We start from the raw sequence: 24,512 nt of genomic DNA, 5'->3' as shown, positions 1-24,512 counted from the left end.
CAGTATTCAGGCATTTTTACAGTGAAGGTATTGTTAATATAATATAATATGACATAAAAAATAAATCTACACAGATACAGTTTGACACCAGAATTCCATGGTGGGGTAGTTGCTAGGTGATGTTTTTTTTTTTTCCTGATAATCATACTCATACCAGCAGGCTCTCCGACTCCCCTTCTCTCCCTCCTCTACATTCCCCTGAGAATGGAGATTAGATTCAGCCCCCCACCCCCCTACCAACTTTACTAAAATTCAAGGAGTGCTCGGGTGCAACATTTTTTGCATATCTCTTTTTAATTCAGAAGAGGAATAAAAAAAAAGCTGCGGCTATTGAATTCTGCTATTATACTTTATGAATACATTTCTCTTCACTTGTCACATTTGTTCAGTGTCCATGGATGTGTGACTGGATTATTGGAACTACGAACGAAAATGTACAGTAACTCCTTTTCATTTTGTTAACTCTACACTATAAACAATTGCAAATTTACTGCAAACAAAACATTTTTGTCTAGTTTTTGGGAATTGTGTTTGATTGCTTGTCCACAGCTCATGCACAGGTAGGCTAAAACTGTTGAGGACCCACAGCCACTTCCCGTGTGCCACACCCCCTCCACCAACACATTCCTGCAGGCGGAGTCGGTGACGTCCCCATTTGTGAATGAGTTCCGACTGCTCACCGTCTCAGCAAAGTGTTTCAGTACAAGTATTTCAGCCTAGCCAAGAAGTACAGGAAAAGATTGCCAAATGGATTTTCGAGGAATTAAACGCGTGTTGTTCTTATATGTATTTATTAACGGTATATTTATTACATTGCAAAGTAAAGAAGGTAAGCGTTATTCTTTTTATTTGTATCTTTACTAATTTTTAAACTTCAACAACTTTCAGTAATAAAAGTATTGCCTGTAGCATACGCACAGATTTATGAACTAGCTACCACGCGTGCCATGTGGCTATGACTTGTGGAAGTTAATGTGTAAAACACAGGCATTCAAGTTCTTATTCCATTATTTTTTGGCTGTTAGGTAGGCTATAGCCTCTCAGCTATAGCTTTAATTATTTGTAGGAAACACCATTTGTTAACGTGCGCAATATTGTGAAAGACAGAGTGGACACCTGTTGGAACTTGTACTTCGTCCATGGGCTGTTAAAGTGGATATATCCAGAACATACGATCCACGAGGACTGCTGTCCGATTGAGGGAATAGTTGCAAGTTGGAATTTCATTATCGAAAAGAATAGCCTAATAGACCAACAACTGTTCTCTACCCTCTATCGGACAACGCAATGGTGTAGGGAGTCTTCGTGGATCGTAGGCTATGTTCTGGATTTAACATATGAATACATACCATTTTATTATTATTTAGACTAAATATCTATAGGATTTAATTTACTTTATTTGGACTTCCACTCTGTGTTATGTAGGTGCAAGTTTACAAAACTATAACAACCCACCTTAATGTAACATTTACATTGACCACCTACGACTTTTAAACAAAATATATTTTTTCACTGAATTACACATGTTCTTGTCTCTCATCATTAACAGTAATATGACTTTTAAGAACATTGGTTGTTGAACAATGTATGCTATGTAATGGGAACGAAAACCTGTCAGTAAATCACCAAAAAGAATGTCCCTCACATTTCACAGAACATTTTAGACATTATGGGTTCGATGTATGTTCCTCTTTTCAGAGGTGCTTTTGGACATGAAGGCATCGGGCTCTGAGCTGGGCTGGTTGACATGGCCTCCTTTTGAACGAGGAGAACGAGCAGAAGGAGACAAGCAAGGGGTAAGCGTGCTGATCCAGATGATAAGCGTGTGCGTGTGCGCGTGTGTGTGCGCTGAACACCTATATGCGTTTGCGATTCCCATCTGCTGATGCTCTTCAGACCTCATTTGTGAAGGTCGTTATATATGGTATGAGGGTCACAGAATGCGATCAGAGGTTGACTTTGAGCATGTCTGGGCTGCTCCAAGAGAAAGATGGTGGGAGAGAGAGAGAAGAGCTGCTAGCTTTGCAGAGAATACTTGTGGCTTCTTGCGGCTTAAGGGCTAGCTCCAGAATTGTAGCCTAAATTAGGCTGCAATTTACTTTTTAAGTTTGCAGCATATGGTTTGGGGGAACTATAGATGCAGCTATTCTGTTGAGTTATCATTCTCTTGGAAGGAGAACATTTGTGTAGGTTTGCATATCATATTACAGTTGTAGCAGTATTAGTAATAGTAGTTTAGACTTCAGTGTATTCCTACTGGTGTGTGCTTCTATGTTTGTACTTGGGGCAACTTATTTGCATAGGAAGTGGCCTTTCAGATGCATGCAAATTCATTGGAAATAGGGTTATTTGATGTGCTAGTGACACAAAGGCAAGTTTGGACATGTTGAACATTCAAGCACAGTTAACATTCAAGGCCCACCTCAAATTCTTGCCATTATGCATTTATCTATTCTTGTCGACAATTGCTCATGTACGCCGTCTGCTTTTTAATCACAGAAAATTGTCACAAATTACAACGATCATCATTTCAATTCTTTTTTTTACTTTGGTTAAATACCCTTTTAAAAAGCTCGGTAGTTGCTTTATGGGGGCATGCGTTCGCCTGCTGCACATCAAGTTTATGCAGTGCCACAGAGTCAGCCAACAAAGCACATTCCTTTAATTAATAGCATGGTGGCAACACACAGAGAGAAAACCACAGGTTCGGCCCTGGTGGGGCCAAATGTCTCGCAGCAGCCACCACTGTTACGCACATGGCAAGGCCTCTCTCACACACATTTCTGTGGCAACAGCCAGTAAACTATGTGTGGATCGATATTAATTGGACAAGATAGCGCCAACTGATAGTCCTTAAAGTGCCATTTGGATGGATTGGATCTTTTCAATGTTGTTCACCCTCACCTCTTTGATAGGACCCAAAGGGCTTCTCTTCTCTTATGTCTTAACTTATAGGTTTACGTGCTTTGCAGATATAATAGTATCTCTAAATGTTGTGCCCTATGACTGCTTTGAATGAAGCAATGAAACATCTATTTAGATGAATAGAAAAGGATCCTTAATTGTTCACTAGAGGAAACTTCTCACACCAGCAGTACACCTTAGCCCCCCCCCTCCCCCACACACACACACTGTTTCAAGTCTTTCAGGGCTGCTACTTCGCCTCTTCAGATAACTCCCCATTAAGCATTCAAAATAACAATATGAGGACCCCCTTATGTGTTTCGGCTCATAAACATTCTTGGAGGGGGTATGATTGTAACATTGGTCTGACTTGTTGTGTTTCAGTGGGAGGTGGTCCAGAGAACCCTCAACGGGTCTCAGTACTACACCTACTCGGTGTGTAACGTGGGGGTCCGTGAGCAGGACAACTGGCTGCGCACCACCTTCATCCAACGGCGTCCGTCTGCGTCGCGCGTCCTGGTGGAGCTGCAGTTCATCGTGCGCGACTGCAACTCCTTCGGCGGATCCTCGCTCACCTGCAAGGAGACCTTCAACCTCTTCGCCTCCGAGGCCGACGCCGACGTGGGCACCAGTTTCCGCAAGAGCCAGTTCAAGAAAGTGACCACCATCGCGCCCGACGAGATCACGGGGAAGAACGAGCTGCGCATCAACACGGAGACCCGAGTGGTGGAGCAGCTGTCCAGGAAGGGCTTCTACCTGGCCTTCCAGGACATCGGCGCCTGCGTGGCTCTGCTCTCCGTTCGGGTCTACTACAAAACCTGCCCGGCAACAGTGAAGAGCCTCGCCACGTTCCCGGAGACCGTAGCCGGGGGAGAGAACCAGGCGCTGAGGGAGGTGGCGGGGGCGTGCGTGGAGAACGCCGTGAGCGACGAGTCCCCTCGCATCTACTGCACTGTGGACGGCGAGTGGGTGGTGCCGGTGGGACAGTGCCAGTGCAAGCCCGGCTACGAAGCCATCAATGACACATGCCGAGGTAAGGGAGCGCTCATTCTCTTGATTCCTGGTATTTGTACCAACCTGCCCTCTGACATCGTGGGTTATCTCTGAGTGCATTTTAGATTCCTCAAGATCTTTTTTTTTTTTTTCTTTTCTTTTCTTATTTTGAATTTTTCACAACGCGCCGGTTGTAAAACATGCAATTATGGGAGGTGGTGGTGGTTATTCGTTCTTCATAGCAGTATTTATCATTGTGTGGAAATTCTCCCCTGGGTAAGATGGCTCTCCTGAAATGTAAGGAATTCCTGGACCTTCCTGGACATGTCACAACATCATCCCTGACCTTGAAGGAAAAAAGAATAGCAATGGGTAGCTAGCTGCAATCTCAATGTCAAAACAGAACTTATTGCTCTGTCATACTCTGACAAAAGAAACCTGTTTTATCCGTCAATTACTATTAATTGTAGGAGGATATCCTTTTAAATCAGCCTTAAATCAGTCTTCCTGGTTTCTCTGAAGCTAGCTAGTTCGTAGAGATAATGTTTTTAGGACCTTTGGCAGTGGTGCAAGGTGGTTTCCAGAATGTTCATTGCCATTCGTTCTTTTATCTAATAGGGTTAGATAAGCCTCCTATAGCTCATTACCTGCCCTATACTTCCACCATAATTCAACGTTTTCACTTTGTAGTCTGTTGCTGCAGCCATTATGCATTCATCAAGCTCTTATCAGAAGCCCCTCTATCCTTGGGTACTTTCTGACAGGACTTGATCAAAGACGGGCGGTTTAGGAGGCACAGGGCGACTGTACTGATGATGAATGGTGTTCTTCAAGGCCTATGGGAGGAGGAAGACCCCTTTGCTTTTCTGTGACTTTGTTCATTACATGCATCAGAGAAACCGGCGTTCCACTTGTGATTGGGCATTTCCCTCTCTTCTCCCCCCCCCCCCCTCCCTCCCCCTCTCTCTCTCTCCTCATTCTCTCACTCGCACATCCCCCCCTCCGAAACTCTGCTCGCCTCTGTCTGTTATTCACTCACTCATGCAGAGTCTTCCTAAGACGGGGCTTCCACCGTTCGGGGTGTGTTGTGTGACTCCGGTGGCATGTGTGAGAGCGCTGGCGTGCCAGGGCTTGTCCTGGTGGGAGCTGTTCGTTCGTGATCGAGCACCTTTAGACTCCCATCACCTGAACGCAACAGGCTCCTGCAGCATTGCATTTTGGAACACACACACACACGCACACACACACACACACACACACACACACACACACACACACACACACACACACACACTTTAACATGGCATGCATTAGTTCTCTTGATGGATTTCCACCGCTCATTTCTCAATAATAACTCACATGTAGGTCTTCTCACATGTATGATGAAGGCTGCTGTCAGTTCGTAGTTTTGTTCAACATGGCAGGAGAGATAGGGAGATGGTGGGGGAGAGGGAGAGATAGAGAGATGGTGGGGGAGAGGGAGATGTGGGGGAGAGGGAGAGAGGGAGATGTGGGGGAGAGGGAGAGAGGGAGATGGAGATGGTGGAGGAGAGGGAGAGAGGGAGATGGTGGGGGAGAGATAGGGAGAGAGAGAGAGAGATAGAGAGGTGGGGGAGAGGGTTGAAAGAATAAGAAGCACAGAGACAGATGGAGAACGAGAGCAGGTGTGAGTGTGAGTGTGTGTGTGTGTGAGTGTGTGTGTGTGTGTGTGAGAGAGAGAGTGTGTGTTTGTGTTTGTGTTTGAGAGGGTGGTGTGATAAAAAGGTGAGGAATGGAATGCAAAGGGAGAGAAACAATGAAGTGCTGTGTTCATTGCTGTAGGCTCCTCTCCCCCCCTCCCCTCACCCTGGGTTGGTACATTCCTGCTCCGTTTACTGGGGAACCTCCCAGATGACTCCAGACCTGAGGAATTCCCAAGGGAGAGCTCCAGGTCAGACCTTACAGGAGAATGGATGGAGGCGATATGTTGAGAAATGTCAGCTTGAAGATGAAGGTTAAGATATTCAGTGATACAATGTCATGTTAAGATGAATGAGCCAGGTGTCACAGATATTGATTTGCACACACGGTATACACACACACACACACACGCACGCGCACGCACGCACACACACACACACACGTGCACACCATTACAACACACACACACACACACACACACACACACACACACACACACTAATGCAGGGTCCGGTTGACTCACTGTTGACATTGACACAGTTTTCCTCCTCTGTGTATAACGCCCTTCCTTACCCATAATCCTTGGTGGCACAATAGAAGCGCATATCTTATGTGACCACACAAAGAGCCATTGGCTGCTTTAGCTGCTCCTTGGGTCGCGGGCAGCTCTCCATACCCACACCTTGACGCCCACAATCAAGCTCGGCACACACGTCCCAGAGCAAGGCAAATATAGCCCTCAAACCAGCGCCCAGCTTCCAAATCTCAGTGTTTACAGATTGTGCTCCAATGTTGAATGTTTGGGTTCTTTACAGTAGTTTTTGTGGGGAAAACAAGAGTCTAGTTGGAACCAGAAAATTAAGTTCTGGTAAGATTGTTTTCCCTATCGCATTTAGGAGAGGTTCGAGTAATCTATTCCCCCCCACCCCCAAGCTGCAACTGGTTGAAGCTGTATGACTGGGCCATGTGGTGAGTCAGTTGTATGGGTAGTAATTGGCTTGGGTGTGTGTGTGCTGTAACTACTGGTTTAGTTTGCATTTTTGTCTTCCTGTAGCCAGATTTCTTTTACTCCCTCTTCCTCCTCTCTCTCCTCCTCCTTCCTCTTCTTCCCCCTCTCTTGTACACGCCCTCTACTTTTCTCTCCATCTTAGCATTTATTTTATTCCTCCCAGTCTCGTTCTACTGTCCTACTCCTACAGTGTCTCCGTCTAATGTCAGTTCACAATCAGTCCTGCAACATTACATTACACAAGCTTTCCCAAGTGTACAAACTAACAGAAAAACACTTTTATTGCTTGCCAAATATATGAAGATCCTATTGTTTTTGGCTGGTGTGCAGTCTTGAATGTGGCACGTCGAATTTAAACATCCTGCAATTACTCGTAAATTGCACGTAAAGATCTGTTCAGATCTCTTATCACACTTACACGCCCAAAAAGGCATATCACACCACCATTAAAGAGCCTATCAAACAGGTGATTTACGAGTTTGAGCTATAGCATTCAAGGGTATATTTTTCTTGGCTAGCAGCAGGGGCGATTTGAGAACCTTTTTAGGGATGCTCAAGTTGCTGTTGGTAATGTCCGCCTGGCACCAGTAAAATCAGTAAGGAGAAGCTAGGTAAATTTCATGGTGTAGCTAGATGAAACTACCATAGATGAAACTACCATTTTGTAAGTTGAAATGTTGGCATATATATACATATACACACTATATATTGTATATATTGTTGAAAGTTCTGACAGAGAACATGTGGTCAAATGTGTCGTGACTAGGGATATTCCGATCGATCGGTCACCGATTGAAATCGTCCGATTTTCACTCCAAATGACTCGATCGGTGGTCACCAAATTGACCGATCGCAAAAGCCGATCTTTTAAGTCTATTCTAGCTGGTTAGCTTGACGTAGATACAAGTACAAACTTGGATGCTACAAGCTATAGAGTGGTGGGTCAGTTCAATTCAGAACATGAAATAGTGACTCTGACCACAGCAAACAAGGGTATAAATACACAACCTGTTTGATGTAACGTAGCTTTATCTTGAGTTGAATAACATTATGTCAACATCCATTCCAATTCACCTTATTCACCTGGCAGCCATATTGGTCAGTCTGGGGTGCGGATGCGGAAGTGCCCGTTGACTTCAATGTTAAAAGTTCACTGTAAAAACACCACTTCAAGAACCAAAATAGTCAAAATAACAGGCTGAATACACTATGGGGGTTACAAACTCATCATTACCAGACTCTTTTGAAATACATGGAGGTGAATGAGCCATAGTTGCATTCACCTCCATGTATTTCCAAACAAAAACAACGACAGTGAAAAACAATCAGAGTCTGGTAATGATGAGTTTGTAACCCCAACGTCAACGGGAACTTCCGCATCCGCACCCCTAATTACGTCAGACTGACCAATATGGCTGCTTAGGTGAATAAGGCGAATTGGGAGAGTTTGCTGCTGCTGCTACTGTAATCACTCGTTAACCAAATCTCTGAGTAGCTGTAGTTTGGACTTGTATGCGGTTTAAAATAAGGACAGCACACTACCAGTTGCTCTTCAAGCAGTGTGAAACAAAAATTATGTTGTTTTTTTTACTCACCTGGCATTGATCTGATATACTCTATATTGAAGTATATCTGATATACTGAATAATATTTGGATGGTCCATTCATTATTTAATGAGTGATTAATAATGCTGATTAATAATGGACAACCATAATCTAAATCTATACAAGAAAAGACAGTGTCATAATATCTGGACAATAATATGGGTAAGACCATTCTAAGAGGAGAAGTAGTTTAATTTTTAATTTAATTTAATTTGAATAAATCGGTATCTGACGATCCTGAGGAAAATAATCGGTGAACGGTATCGGCCCCAAAAATCCAGATCAGAGTGTCCCTGGTCCTGACTGTGACTCAGAAAAAGGTGTCTGGTCATAGTTGCATGGTGTGTGTCAAAGACGCTTAGCTGTTGTTTGCTAGCTACTGTAGCCATCTTAGAGATTACGGTATTAGCTGTCTGAGCTCGCCTCCTTGCACACTCACCAGCTAATGACCAGATGTACTTATTATTCTGATAGAATTTGTTTTGTGGTATATAGTAGGACTACATCATACCCTTACTCATTAATTGTTCTGTTTTTCCATAGATGGATATAAAAAAAAAATTCAGGTGAGAGTAGGTCAAAAGGATGTTAACTGACTGCATTGCCCACAGCAACCCGATATTCAATTAGAATAATGTTTTGAATTTATATGGATCATTTGATATCAATTTATACCTCTTATGAGATTATAAATACTCTGTTTGCCTTTGGGTTGACAGAAAAAGAGGGAGAGAGGAGGATAGAGAGGTAGAGAAGGAGAGAGAGACGGATGGAGTCCAAAGAAAGAGAGAGAGGGAGAGGGAGAGAGAGAGAGCGAGCAAGAACCAGGTGAGAAAGTGGACAAGTAGTCAAGACAACGTACTGCAGTAAGGCAGCTTCTGTTTTTCCCACATTCTTATCATCGCAGCGGCCTCGTGTTTTCACATAACTAAGCAGTGTATTGATATACTGTCATCAAATGTGGAACCCCCTCTTACATTTATTTACATCACAAATGCTCCATTTGCTTTATTTATCAGATTATATGTAATTTTCTGGTTGAATATAATATGTTTGTGTGTGATTGTCAGTGCGAAGAGGGAGAGAGGAGGATGGAGAGAGAGAACAGAGAGGGAGAGAGGAGGATGGAGAGAGAGAACAGGGAGGGAGAGCAAGAGCAGGAAGAGCAAGAGCAGGAAGAACCAGGTGACCAAAGTACAAAGATAGACATAGTCATGATTAGTCATCATCAAACAAGTCATGATTGCTGGATGCTGTGGTTTTCCCACATTAAGTGCTTTCCAGAAGTACACTTGGAACATAATATCAGTGGAGGTCAGTGGACATTGTTCTAAAAAGGGCGTATTGGCGAATCAGTTTGAGCTTTAGGGGCTGAGCCCCCCTAAAGGTTTGATCCTAGAACCTCCCCTGGCTCGTAGAATAGTCTAGAATGTTGTGGGTTTAAAACGCAGCTGTCCAGCCGTCCAACCAAAAATACATTTCCATCTCCGTTTGTGTTCCATGTCTGGTGCACATTCCCTGCTTTTAAAATAATCTCTTTTTTTTGGTAACAAATCCAAAAAAGATAGCGTAGCTATGGCTGTATCCCAAGGCCTCTGGGTTGGAGGTTCGTTTTGGTTGGGGTGGTGTAATTGCTAGGCGCAAACGTGGGTCTTTTTCGGTGAAAATGTCAAAAGAAAACAAAAAAACAGTAAATAAACAGATTTGCTTACTCCACGTCTTCTCGCTAAACAGATAAACAGAGTACAGCTGTATTCAGTCTGTGAAACATAATTTGCTGGAGAGATGTGCACATGCACTCTGGGGAGACAGTTGTCAGTGTTCACATACTGAATCGGCCAAGAAACAAACATTTTTTGAAGATAAAAGGTCAACTTCAGTACAGTTGTGTTATTATTGTGTCTTTTGGGAGCTATTGACCATCAGCCGATACTGAGTTCTTCTACTTCTTCTTCTTCTACTTATTCTACTTCTTCTACTTCTACTTCTTCTTCGTAATAATAATGAGTATGTGACAAAACAACATTCTCATTTAGGAGTTGGTGACTATTGGAACCATATTATCCAAAAGACAAGACCTTTATAAGACTTAGTGTTCTTTTGTGTTAGGGTGCAAGGAGACAGAAACTCACTGTCCCATCTCTGAATCCTTGGATTTAAGACTATGAATCATCCCTATCCCGTGTGATAATACCCATCCCCATGCTGTTGTCTCTACAGATTGTCCTTGGCCTGTGATCACTTACCTTTTTGCTAGAGGACAAAAAAAAGTAGTCTGTCATCGATGTATCAGAGTAGGTTACACTTACAGTACTCTTCCTAAAATGGGAGCTTTCTGGAGAGGCTGTGATTACTTTGAATTGAATCTCTAATCTCCTGCCAAGTTGATGTCTGAGCTTTTAAACAGAGCTTCAGAGAGCTGGTTAGATAATGGGGCAGACTCTAGGAGATGCCTCCCAGCACTGTCATGCGCTATCATGTTTAGCCCCATTTGGAATTAATTTAAAGACCAGCGATTATTGTGAATGCAGATAATGGCAGGAAGTGTGGTTGGGAGAGAATTGGAGGCCAATATCACTAAATCGATTTAAAACATTTTCTCTCATGTCTGGTTGGTCTGGGCCCTCTCTCGGTACTAGCTTAGAGATTTGGGATGGATCAAATTAATATTCAGTGCCACATCAAATAGCTTTGTCTTCAGGATACAGGGCCAAGTTGAGTCTTGATTCATTTATAGGAACTGTAAAAGGTGAGGTGTTTTGATATTGCTTACTGTACAATGTGACGGTAGAGCACATGGATCAAAACACTGTCTTTCACTCTGGAAAGACATACGAAGACAAGTCACAGTAACAGTGTCAATACAGTATGTCCAGGTGAACATGTACTGTACACTTAATTTTGCTCGGCGTAGCACTTTTGAGGTATTTTCCGGGACATTTCATTTTCTTTTTTTCTTTTTCTTTTTAGCTGGGGGCATATTTCCTCTCAGTGACATTCCTGTGCTGGAGGCCATGGGGCAGATTTAGCAATGGGGACGGTATTGTGCTGCTGGTTTGTGAGGTCAGCACTTTCCTTCCTAACGTCAGTCCGGCGTCCCCCTCTCCACCCCCCCCCTCCCCTCCCTCCCCTGGACAGGACAAGCTAAAGCGGAAACCGGAGGCCACCCTAATCCCCCACTGGCTCTCCGACCCGTTGGCTCAGGGCTTTCCATTGTTGCCTCTCAGTCGCTTGCTTCATTCAAACCGCTTTATTTTTTTGTCCTCTGAGATAAGTAATTTTGTTTATTGGTGCATTTGGCCCTTGTTTTGGACAGGAAGCAGACACACTTGCTCAGGGTCCAGCGTGTGTTGTTGCCACCTGGTTGTCTGGCTTTGGCTTTCCAGCAGGGGGGCTACAGGGGGAACGTGTTCTAGGTGACCGTGACTGAGGCCAGTCTGTGGTCAACGGGACCGGACGTGCGTATAGACATGGGGAATCAAATCAGAGCTTCCATTCATTTATCGGCTTCTGCTATGCTTGTTAATCCTACATGTGTACCATCTATTTTCACTGTTTCTTGCGCCTACTTCACTCCCTCTGTCACTCCTCTCCTCTCCCCTGGTTCTTCTGTGAGCATGAGGGGCGAAAAGAGTGTGAAAAGAAAGGGAATTGGAGAATTTATTGTGTTTGTTAACAGCCCCAGATGAAAGCCTGAGTGGAATTGTAAAACAGATGTAATTCCCTTACAGCTGCTCCATTGGTCAGCTAATCCTTTTGACTAATACCCCCCACCCCCTCCCCCTCCTCCACCTCCACCTCCCGACACCCCCACACCTTAACCCCACCTCTGTCTCTGTGACCCCCTGGCTCCTCATGTTACCAGCACCTCCCCCATCAGAGACCCCCATTGTTTAGCTTCAACCTCCCCCCACAAAACTCACAAATGACAAGTTGTCATGCACATATAAACATAGTGACATGACAAAGGGAAGTTGTGGAGAGGGGGATGGTGAGGGCAACTGATGGAGGAGAGGTGGGTGGGCGAAAAGTGTAGGTGAGAAGTTTTTAAGAGAAAATGCTGACTTTTTCTTAGATATTTACCCTACAAGGATTTGGCTGGGAAGTTGTTTTTGACGATCTTTGCATTGTGTTTTTTCCTCTATGTTTATTTTTGGTTTGTACCCCCCCACACCCTTCGTATGTACTTCTGAATTTAACCTCCCTCCGTGTAAAAGGCTTCTGTTCCTCCTCTCTCCTCCCTTGCCCTCCTGTGCTCCCTCAAACCTCTGTGTTTGTTTTAGTTGGCCATCGACATCACTGTCGAGGACAGTTTAACTCAATGCTACCCCGGGGCCGCCATGACCCTTTAGCTTTTAAACCTAAGCCGGGGGTAGACTGCATTTTTTTTGTTTCTCCAGCCGATCCTCTCTCTCTCTCGACCGCCCCCCCCTCCACTTAACTCAAGTCCTGGGGGAGACTTCTGTCGTCCCGCCCCCATGTTACCCATTCATCCATCCGTCCGTCCGTCGGACCATACATTCATCACTGTCTCCATCTCATCCATCTTGACTCCTGCTGACAGACTGGCCCCACTCGGCTCCTAGATTGCAACAGGTCCCTCTGCTCGCTCACAATAAACAAACGCAGAGGCACTTAGAAACGGGGCCTCTCAGATCACAAACAGAGCCTTCGTCTCGGGGGACCTGGCGGTGGAGCCTACAGAGGGAAAACAGACATTTTTGCTTAAGTTTCGTAGCCGACGGACTTCCAAGAGGTTGATGGGCTTGTATTTACATAAGAAATGACAGGGTTTTCCTCAGGAGACTTAAGCCCCTGCTCCCCCCGTTCCTCGTTCATCTCGGTTCCCCCCCCAACCTCGATCATGCTCTCTCTGTGGCTCTGTGCTTTTCCCTTGGCATGCTTTGATTGGCTGCTTGGGGAAGGAAGTGCCGCGTCAGTCTCACGCTTCCTGCTTCCTGTTGTGTCCAGCAACGAGGCAAAGACAAAAGCCTCCCACCTCCTCTCTCTCTCTCTCCTATCCAGGAACATTCCTCTACCGTGCCTCACTTCATTGTCGAGGAATCCCTGCGCAAATACCCCGCCGACCGACTCATATGCCCATCATCGCGGTCATATGTTTGACCGACTGTCGGTGTGAGTCACATGGCAGACACATGCTCATACGCTGACCATTACGGGCTTGCGAAGGGAACGGCCGACAAATATGGCCACGGCCGGGCGTCCTGCTGGGTGGTGTATCCAGGAATGCATGGTGATTATAGAGTCCAGCTCTCCGTGTAAGGCCATCTTCGCCACAGCCCAAACCACAATGCATTGCAGTCAGTGCTCGGGCGGCCCCCGAAGCGCCAGAAAAGAGGCCAGTCCCTTCTATTCAGTTGCCATGTGGCATCTCGGCTGTTCCCGATTTGCAACAAGTGTTTTTTCTCCGCAGTTGAATGGCGTGGCAGTCTGCCGGCCCGCTGGTCAGCGCTGAATGGCGATGGTAATGGCGTAGCCGCCGGGAGGCTCCTTCTGCGGGGCGGGTAGGCAAGGGTGTGGACCAAAGAATCTGGGGATTACGAGAGGAGAGGTAGGGGAGTCTGAGACGTGAATCGGGGGTTCAGGGCGGCAGCTGTTGGGCCCACTCAATAGTACAATTCTCTCTCTCTCTCTCTCTCTCTCTCTCTCTCTCTCTCTCCTTCTTTCTCCCCCCCCCCCCCCTCTTTCTTCTCAAGTCCCCAGCAGGATTCAGTATCGCTCCCTCTCTCTCTTTTATTCTCTCCATCCCCCCCGTCTCTCTTTCAGCCCTTCTGTTTCTGTCTGTCCCTCTCCTTCTCTCTACGCCCCTCGTCTGCATAGGTCGTGTTAATGAGTAGCAGCGAACGTTTCTGAAACAGCTGGTGGAGAGAAACGGAGAGAGGGAGAGAGAGGGAGAGAGAGAGAGAGAGGGGGAGAGAGGGAGAGAGAAAGAGAGAGGGGGGGAGAGAGGGAGAGAGAGGGAGAGAGGGGGGGAGAGAGAGAGAGAGGGAGAAAGAGGGAGAGAGAGAGAGGGGGAGAGAGGGAGAGAGAAAGAGAAAGAGAGAGAAAGGGGAGAGAGGTTGAGTTGAAAGGAGGTATGAGCAGCACGCAGGACTCTAGGCCCCCGCGTTAAACTCCGAATTCTTCTCGTGCTGTGGATTTTCTCTCTATCGGAGAATGCACGCGCTGTCGTTCACTCGGGGCGATGTCTGTCACTCCATCTACCTCTCTCCAGACTCCCACCACAGCTGGCTCAGGGCTACCGCCGGCACAGGGATGAATGGATCTGAGGGAAAACTCTCACAGGCAATTGAATAAATGCCCTTGATGTTCTGTCAATGGAAGAGGAGTGGTTTCTCCCCATAGTGTGTGTGGTCACTTGTGGTTTCCCAGTGAACTTCAGTCAACCTGACCACAAGGCCGGCCACTGGATATAAAGACAATATTGAATGACTCTAGAATATCATATGCCCTTTCCCTCACTCTCTCTCTTTCAACTTGTCCCCGATTTGCTTTCTGGACGCCGACACCGAAACCATCAATCATAAATTTTTAGCTCCTCCTGATTGAGCTTTCAATCTTATTCTTTCTCTCTCTCTTGATCTCGATCTCTCTCTCTCTCTCTCTCTCTCTCTCTCTCTCTCTCTCTCTCTCTCTCTCTCTCTCTCATTCTCTTGGTTTCTCTTTAAGTCTGACTACCTCCTTTTTTCAAACACTCCATACATTGAGTCGGCTCAGCCCTTCTGTGAGACTTTCTTAGGATGGTGTGTGTGTGTGTGTGTGTGTGTGTGTGTGTGTGTGTGTGTGTGTGTGTGTGTCTGTGTGTCTGTGTGTCTGTGTGTCTGTGTGTGTGTGTGTTTGTTCAGGGGGTGAGAACAGATGACAGGAAGGGGACTATAATCTTTCCTCTGATGTTCAATTTGCCTGCCCAAAGGTGTGCGTGCGTTTATGTGATTGCACTTGAAAGCAGCCAGAGCAAGAACATGACCAACAGCCATCGGAATGTTTTCGGAGCGTTGAACTGGGCCCTTCTCGTTTTCACTGTCCTTTATGGCTCTCTCCGAAATTTCACACCGTATTAAGTTCAGATTTCACTACTGTGGCGCACAGCTGGATCCTATACCTGAATTTCTATCAAAACTCAGATGTGTGAAATTAGCCGTCATCTAAGCGAAGTGATACTGTTTCATTCTGCGTGGGGGTCTTTGAAAGGATCTGCTGAACTCCGGCCAAAAAGGCTTTCTCTTTTTTTTTTTTATGTTTGTGCAACTTTTTTCGCTTGCCGTTCAGCTCGCTCTGGTTTCTCTCGCAGTGAAGTATTGATGCCTGCTACGCTGGAATGTGGGATGACTGGTTGTGTTTGCTGTAAGAGAGACAGAGAGAGAGAGAAAGAGAGAGAGAGAAAGAGAGGGGGATGGTCTAAGATGGAGAGTAGGAGTGCGGGTCAGTCGGGGAGTCTGGCTGTGTTTCTGGACACCCTCTCAGATCTAAGCGGACAGCGTATTAATCACAAACATAAACACCGTATTTAATCTCCGACGTGTTTTCTTTCCCGTATCTCGACATCGATGGCCTTGTCCAGACGCGACCTCTAACCCCTAGCAAAATGGTGGTCGGTCAGCCTCGCTGTGTAATAGGCTAGATGAAAATAACTCATTTTTCCAACTATCTGCTCCTCCCAGAAGTTGTTTTGGATGAAGGAGCTGAGTGGTTGTTTCTGTACAGGGACCAGAGTCTATGATATTTCCTCCCTCAGTTTCTTTATACAACTCCTGTTTGTGTTCTCAGAGTGTCAGCCAGGGTTCTTCAAAACCTCGGCTTCCAGCGAGACGTGCGAGGCGTGTCCTGCCAACACCCAGCTGCTCAGCTCCGGAGCGCTGCTCTGCCCCTGCGAAGAGGGCTTCTACCGAGCCCCGGACGACCCCCCGACCGGACCCTGCTCAGGTAAGGAGGAGGTGGCGGCCATTTTGGGCCATGAGTTTCTCATGGGCATTCCCCCCCCAAAAAATCCTGTTAGAAATAAAAAGAAAAGACATTTTATATGTACTGTGTAAGTGTTGAGTGTTCTTTAAGATAACGGAGGATGGAAATTACTCAAAGCAAGAGTAAATCACACGATTTGAGAACCGGAACCATACAGATGAGCGTTCTGTTCCGTTCCCCCTCCCCCCACCCACCTCACCTCAGGCCTTCCCTCGGAACCTCTGGACCTAACCGCCACCACCACTCAGCTTGCGTCGGGCCGTCTGCAGCTAACCTGGAGCCCGCCACGGGACACCGGCGGCCGCAGCGACATCACCTACAGCGTGGAGTGCCGCCGCTGCGAGGGCGCATCCTGCCAGCCGTGCGGCGAGAAGGTCCGCTTCGAGCCGGCCGGGGCGGGCCTGACCGACACCCGCGTGTCGGTGACCGACCTGGAGTCCCACCTCAACTACACCTTCACCGTGGAGGCCGTCAGCGGCGTGTCGGCGTTCGCCGGCCAGGGGGCGTCGCCGCGCCTGGCCAATAGCAAGCCGCCCTCGACCAGCGCCCTCACTACCGCTCTGCTCTACACAGGTGAGAGGAATCGGTGACCAGCGATGACCTAACGGCGCCCCCCCGACAGTGAGTCGGTTTGTCCCAAAATATATTAGCCCTGACCCCTCTCTCCCTTTCCTCCTAACCAGACCCCCCCAAGGTGACCTCCATGCGCCTGGACGAGCGGACCCCCTCCAGCCTGTCCCTCTCCTGGATGGTATCCCCTCGCCGGGCCCAGCCCCGGCCCACCCGCTACGAACTCACCTACCGCAAGAAGGTACCGCGCTCCGGCCCCGGCTGCGATACTCTTCCGCGTGCTGCTCGGAGAAGCCGGGTTTTTCCGCCAGCTGGTTTTAAATGACCGTCCCTTCTTCCTCTTCCCTCACTCTTCCTCCTCCTCCTCTTCCTCCCTCGTTCCTCCCAGGACGATAACCTGGACGTGACCATGTACACGGTGCTGATCCTGGAGAAGAGCTCGGTCCAGATCAGCGACCTGTCCCCCGGCACGGCCTACCTGTTTAGGGTGCAGGCGCTGAGCTCCAGCCAGGAGGGCGGCGCCGGAGGCTCCAGCGTGGAGGAGGAGTTTGAGACGATGACTGAACGTAAGGAGGAGAAAGAAGGATGTGGTTTAGTCACTGGTGTGTGTGTGTTTTGTGTAACGGTGTGTGTAATGCTTTTTTTTGTCTCGCAGCAGCTCTGGCCCAAAACAACACGGCGGTCATCTTCGGCGCGGCCGTGGGAGGGGCGGCCATGTTGTTCATCGTGGCGGTGGTCCTGTTCGTACGCAAACGGTCAGTGTTGACCCGCGCCGACAACAACGCGCCTCTCTCTCCTCGCGTCGTCGCGCTTTTGTTACACAGTCATAATACGCGCTCCTTTACCCGTTTCCTCTCTCATTCTTCCCCTCTTCCTTTGTGAGGGCTCCGAACGGCTTTTCCATCCAGTCTCCTCCCTTCCCCTCCAGTCTCCCCCCTTCCCCTCTGCCACTCTCACTCTCTCTCTCTATCTGTATCCGTGGCCCTGGGCTCGCTAGGGAAGAATTGGTGTTGAATGCGGCTTGTCATTGCTCAATGAGTATGCTCAGGCGAGTGTTGGGCTTTGAAAGGAAGCGAGGCCGAGTGGAGCCATTGTTTACGATAAGAGCCAGTCGGCCCTTTCTGTTCCAGACTGTAGCAGCCGTGCTGTAAAGGTGACCCTACTCTTTTACTTCGGCGGTATGCGACCGCCTGCCTGTCTGTCTGTCTGCCTGCCCCCCGCATGTCAGTCTGTTGAACGGCGTGGCAAACACAGACCGCCTTATCAAAGCACCGCTCGAGTGATTGGACGCGGCGGAGCAACGACTAGGCTTCTTTTGAAACGGGCTAGTCCGCCCGGACTCTTTAAAAGACAAGTGTTTCTGAATGGAGAAGCCTGGTTGAAATAAAATGTAACTGACAAAGAAAAGTACCGTTATTCTTTTGGAGTTAGAAGATAATCACGGTCGTTTTTTGTTCTTTTCAGGCGAAGGAACTCTCACACAAGACAAGGACCAGAGGACACATACTTTTCCAGCTCAGGTAGCCGACATAACAGAGTACCTCCCCTCTCTTTTACTCTTTTTGTCCTGTTTCGTCATTATATCATAATTTTCCCACTAACATCTGCTTCATTTTTTCCAGAGCAACTGAAGCCATTGAAGACCTATGTGGACCCACACACTTACGAGGACCCCAACACGGCTGTCCTCAAGTTTGCCAGTGAGATTCATCCCAACCATATAACCAAGCAGAAAGTCATTGGGGCTGGTGAGTAAGAACGCTGTTAAAACAAACCGCTCTGGGGGCTTAAGGCGAAGGTGTTGACGTTTTTTTCCATGTCCAAAGTTACTGTTTATTTTCAGCTTTGTTAGTTCTGCAGCTTAGCTTCCTGAGTGACACTGGTTACACTAGCAAGATGAGAATCCATGGATTGCATTCTCACTCGACAAGTTTGAACATATAGCTATGTGGCAACTACTTTTGGCTCTGGGCATTGTGCTTTTGCTCAAAAGGCACACTTTAAACAGTGAATAATCAGTGTAAACAAGACAAAAACACACTTTAAACAGAGAACAATCAATGTAAACAAAAGTTACTGGAGCAGAAAGTGGAGTATTTAAAAAGGATCCAGCTCCTCGGGCCCTAACTCCCAACTCGATAGACGATGAGTTTATTGCAGTGTGACCACCTTTACCCTTTGTGCCCCCTCCTCTTCTAACCCCCCCCCACCCCCTATTTCCCATGACCGCACTTGCCCCCGCCCTCCCATGTGACAGCTGAGTCCCATTCTCCCACACCACAGGCCCTCCACCCGTCACACACCACTGCCTCTTACACAGTCCCCAAGTATGCATGTACACCTCTGTGAAAAGGCCCGAGGCAAAACAACTCAGGGTGCATCCTTGTCTACACTTTGCTTATCCAATTCCCGTACAAACACAGGAACCTGGAAACCGGAGAAGTCCAAAAAAAAAAGGTGACATTCTTCTAATATTTCCTGATTTCTGTTCCGTAGGGGAGTTTGGAGAGGTGTACCGTGGTGTCCTGAAGGCTCCTGGGAGAAAGGAGGTGGCGGTGGCTGTGAAGACGCTCAAGCCGGGTTACTCCGAGAAGCAGAGGCAGGACTTCCTGAGCGAGGCGAGCATCATGGGACAGTTCTCCCATCAGAACATTATCCACCTGGAGGGGGTCGTCACCAAATGTAAGAATCTCTGTGAGCATGTCCCCAAGCGCGCAACAGCAAACCTGTCTAACTGATTACCCATAATCCCTAGCTGTTTTCTTAACACTAACCTTAATCTTACATCCTCCACTAGGCCACTGAAATTCCAATGTACCTGTACTTGTTACACACAACTAATACACTTTCTATTCTATTAAACTATTCTGTAATCAAGTAGACAAGACAACAATTATACCTTTTTTTCATTTACACATTTTTTCATTTACTTCACCTCATTTTGTGCCAATAAAAATGTTTCACCTGTTTAGTTATCAGTGCAATGTTTTGTTTTTTTATAGTCAAGCATGCCATGATCATCACTGAGTACATGGAGAATGGAGCTTTGGACAAGTACCTAAAGGTGAGTGCATTAGTACAGCCTAACCAAATTACAAACGCGGCTCAAGTGGTGTTTCCCAAATAGTGAATTGGCAGGAAGTTGCACGGTATTCAAATCTGTCTCTCTGCCCCTCCAGGACCATGATGGCGAGATGTCATCCTTCCAGCTGGTCGGCATGCTACGGGGCATTGCTGCGGGAATGAAGTACCTCTCAGACATGAGCTATGTACACCGAGACCTGGCCGCTCGCAACATCCTGGTCAACAATAACCTAGAGTGTAAGGTGTCGGATTTCGGCCTTTCCCGCGTGCTGGAGGACGACCCTGAGGGCACCTACACCACCAGTGTGAGTTGACCGTGCACATTTCTCATTTCCTTTTCCTCCGCATTGTCTCGCCTCTGTGTATGAAATATGCTATATAAATAAAGTTTTTGATTTAGTGTGTTGGTTTCAATTCACAGGAAGCCCTTTGTCTTGCTGAAAGATAGCTTTTTGTTTTAGCTATGTATGATTGAGTAGATGGGGGTCAATTCTGTCTCCGATCCCATTTCTAAAAAGTTCTCTCCTCATGCCGAACAGGGTGGTAAGATTCCCATCCGCTGGACGGCGCCAGAGGCCATCGCCTACCGGAAGTTCACCTCTGCTAGTGACGTGTGGAGCTTCGGCATCGTCATGTGGGAGGTCATGGCCTTTGGAGAGCGACCCTACTGGGACATGAGCAACCATGAGGTAGGATGCTATGCTAATACTACTAACGCTAATAGCCAGCTGTTGCCCTTAGCCACAGTCCTAAAACGAATGTTAAAAGCAACGCTTAAAACGAATGCTAAAATTATAACAATGCACAAAAGCCGCTGCTAAGTTATTCTCATGCTAACGCTAAAAAACAGGAAGTAACAATAATAAGTGTGAAATCTGAGATCTTCCGGTGACCTTTGGCTTCTGGTGGCAGGTGATGAAGGCCATCAACGAGGCGTTCAGACTGCCGGCGCCCATGGACTGTCCCTCGACGGTGTACCAGCTCATGCTGCAGTGCTGGCTGCAGGACCGCTCCAAGAGACCTCGCTTCCCAGACATCGTCAGCCTGCTGGACAAGTTGCTCAGAAGCCCGGACTCCCTGAAGGCCATCGCTGATTTTGACCCACGGTAAGATTGACATTTCTTACTTAATTTCTGTGTGATCGAAATGGTATTTGAGCTCGAGAGACACTCATGGAGTTGTTGATTGTCTGTTTGAGTACGGGAGAAAAGTGCCTCTCTGTGAGTGCGGTCGCAGGACTGCCAAGTTTGACCAAAAGTTTGGAGTGAGATTTTTTCCACTTAGTCTCATGTAAACCCCCCCCCCCCCCCCCGACTGCTCTCCCTCGGCCCCCCCCCCCCCCCCCGGGTAGATTTCGGTACCATTCCTTGAGCGTGATGGACCACAGGGAGGCGAGATTAGCGTTCTTTCAAATACTTTCAAAATAAAGGTCTCATAAACATTGAACTGCTTGTATTTGGGGGGGTTGGTCATTTCTCCGTGTGAGAATTGTGAAGTGTGTCGTGTGAGCGTGAGAATAGGCTGAAATGCGTGTGTATCACGCTCAACGCGCGAGACTTGGCAGCCCTGAGATTGTGTGTGTGTGTACTCTGCATACTTGTGTGTGAGTGGGCCGCACATGTCTCAGATACATAGAGAAAAGAGACATCACTTTCAGCCTACATATTCAGCCAGCTTCCCCTAACGGCCCATACTTGTTTTGATCTGTCATCTGGGTTTCTTCCACGGTTTAATTACACACTTTTCTCAGGCTTTGTTGTGATTTTTGTGGGGCAGGCTGTTGACGATTATCGTTCGGGATTTACTTTACCTTCTCCAGCATATCCATCCGCCTGCCCAGTACCAGCGGTTCTGACGGCTCCCCCTTCAGGTCGGTGTCAGAGTGGCTGGAATCCATCAAGATGAGCCAGTACAGCGAGAACTTCTCCTGCGCCGGCATAGTCACCATGGACCAGGTCCTGCAGATGAAGAACGAGTAAGTGGAAATGACTTAATGAGATGGCGTAGCATAAAAAGGTGTCATGAATCGATGACTAATGAGTGTAATTGACAAAGAACAGTCTTTTCCTCTCGTACTAGCCGCGTTATAGATATCGCGCCAGGGTTTTGGAGCGTGTTGCCATTTTTGTCATGTTTTGTTTTGTAACGGTTAGCAGAACAGTTTGTGCGGAATAAAAAACTGCAGCCTAAAGTAGGACTTGAGAGAGGAGCGAGATGGAAAAAATAATGGAGGGAGAGAGAAAGAGCAGGCTCGTTTGTGGTGGCCCGGTGGTAGCGGCTTGCGGTGTGCACCCCTCCCTCTCTTCCTCCCTCCCTTTTTCCATTTTTTCTCTCCTCACCCACACTTGCTGCCCTGGGCAGAACTTTTCGCTGCAGCTCGAAAACCACCGGCTCTGTCTGTTTAGGGCAAAGGCCTCTGCGGCTTCCATGACATTAAAGGAGGAGACGGAGTGAGAGTAGAGGTGGAGGAGAGAGCCGAGCAGCCAGTAGAGCAGAAAGGGTGACGTGGCGATTAGGGATGTGGTGTAGAGAGACCAGCCCTCGCCTCTTCTGCACTCCTGTGATTCGAAAAATATTGGAAAAGCCTGAGGTGCAACATGACAGAAATTCCATCGAGGATATCTGAGGGCAAGATGAGCCAATTAGCATACAGGATCTAGTGGAGCACCTTTAGACCGTGGGAAGACAGCAGGTGGCTTGGAATTCACTACGGTGCATAGAGATTCATAATAACCATTTTATGAAATAGGTCATAGCGTTAGTCATGATTTTCGGGTGGGCTGTGCCAAAACTTGCAATAGGCCTTTGAAGTGTTTTGTCATATTCTTTGGTGAGATTTTACAGCCCCAATGTTCCATCTCATCTCATCTGGTAGCACTCTTACAAAACCAGAAAGTATTTACAACGCTCCCTCTGCTTGCCAGACAAGTGATTCATGGCCGCCATGGAGAATCCTTGTTCAGTAATTAAAGCTGTAATTAAATATGTAATGAGGGGCTGGGATTTCACACGCCTTCTGCAGGCTTTTCTCACATGTGTCAGGGCTCTTCCCAACACCACTCCTAACCCTTAAGTTAATATGATTTGGAGTCGTTTTGTGATAATAGGTCAAATGCATTTTCTCATTACCTAAAAAGTGGGGAAGATGGCAGGATATTTGATCTAACTTGTTTTTATTTTTTTGAAAATGTCATTCCATGCTATAGGAGCACAATAACTAAAAGCAGTTTTTCCGAGCTCGGTTTTGACTCAAAGGACCTAAAGAACTAACCAATCCTGAGACCTTGTCTGATACTGACTAGAACGCCGTGCGATGAGGGATGCCAGGTAATTTGGTAGCTAGCTTTTGTAAGCTTTCTTTGTAAACACACAGGAGTGAAGCGCCCTAGCATTTAGAATTTTTCAAGATGTCTGTTCAAACAAAAGGGAGATTAAACTGCTGGCAGACAATGAGACAGATGCCCCAAGGAAGGGAGGAAGAACGACTGTTGAATGTATTTGAATATTGGAACAAGACCAAGATTTGAATTCCGTCTTTTGCCACTCCTTTGTCTCACAAGCCTGTCTCTCTTTCACAGGGACATCAAGAACATTGGCGTGAGGCTGCCTGGTCACTTGAAAAGGATCGCCTACAGTATATTGGGTCTGAAAGACCAGACCAGTACCCTGAGTGTATTTGCTGTGTGACCCAATCTTAATGTCACAGGAATTTGAATCAGGCACTAAAATGGGCAGCCCTCAGACTGAACTTTGAACTCATAAGCTGAGCTGGAGTGGAGCTGCGGGGACAGCTTTGGACCAGCGAAACCTGATGAACCGGCCGTCATGGCCGGCCCAAAAAAAAGAGGAAAAAAGACTTACTGTACATTGTTGGAGATTCGTAACAGATTTGTTCAACTTATCCCCAAAAAAAGAAATGGAGAAAATATACAGCAATAGATGCCAATTAGACTGTATATTAGATATATTATATATATTGTATTATCCATGTCTTCTGTACAGATACAAGCCATTGCTCAAACTTTATATTTTCTTGTTTGCATTCCTACTTTTATTATCATGTATATCAAGTGATTGAAAGCAATGGAGTCTGCCAAGAGCTTTCCTGCAATGGCTGGAGTGTAGGTCCTGACAAATTAAAATTGTAGGTTGTCTGTTGCTGCTGCAGCCTTCAATATCACCCACGACAAAGGGGAAACGCACTGACAATTTCGAACAACACTGCTCAACCAATGAGATTGTGTGGAAAGAGTGGTCTGCTGTAGTGTTTTTCTGGGAAAACCCAGAGGTGTTCACGCCACCCTAGCACTCTGGCCTATGTCATCTCCTACTAAAACAATAGACTCAACTCGGTGAGTGGACTGAAATACGTATGTGCTGGCCAAAGAGGTCAACATTATGTGGCATAGGTGCATTGATACACACTTGAGATTTTCCTCTTAAAGTTGGGATGTTGCTGGCTACTGTTATGCCTGCTATAGGCTTGATTCAGATGTTAAGCTATAGTTTAATTATGAGTTGAAATAAATAAAATAAAAAAGATATGAGGTACTCATTATGTATAGTTTAACAGGCTTTCATTTTGCTCTCCATGCACGTGGTTCAAGAACATCACTTATAATGTAGCACTTATATCAGTTAGAATCATTTCTTCTTGGCTGGGTTATCTCATATCTTAAATGGT

The 24,512-nt window shown here is 46.8% G+C and overlaps 1 protein-coding gene across 1 annotated transcript; it reads left to right on the top strand.

The window, feature by feature from the left end:
* Positions 1-747: 747 nt before the first annotated feature.
* Positions 748-23,515, top strand: epha2b (eph receptor A2 b; the record flags this gene model as incomplete). The annotated part of the gene is made up of 17 exons (XM_084436359.1): positions 748-829; positions 1,699-1,796; positions 3,289-3,937; positions 15,980-16,135; positions 16,379-16,747; positions 16,858-16,985; positions 17,133-17,310; positions 17,400-17,499; positions 18,209-18,264; positions 18,367-18,492; positions 19,241-19,438; positions 19,747-19,808; positions 19,924-20,133; positions 20,368-20,517; positions 20,741-20,934; positions 21,648-21,803; positions 23,407-23,515. The coding sequence occupies 17 exons, from the start codon at positions 748-750 to the stop codon at positions 23,513-23,515; spliced, it is 3,021 nt and encodes a 1,006-aa protein (XP_084292485.1).
* Positions 23,516-24,512: the final 997 nt, after the last annotated feature.

Source organism: Borostomias antarcticus (assembly GCF_949987555.1).
Source record: "Borostomias antarcticus genome assembly, chromosome: 3".
NCBI lineage: Eukaryota > Metazoa > Chordata > Actinopteri > Stomiiformes > Stomiidae > Borostomias > Borostomias antarcticus.
This window is presented reverse-complemented; position numbering and strand designations above follow the sequence as displayed.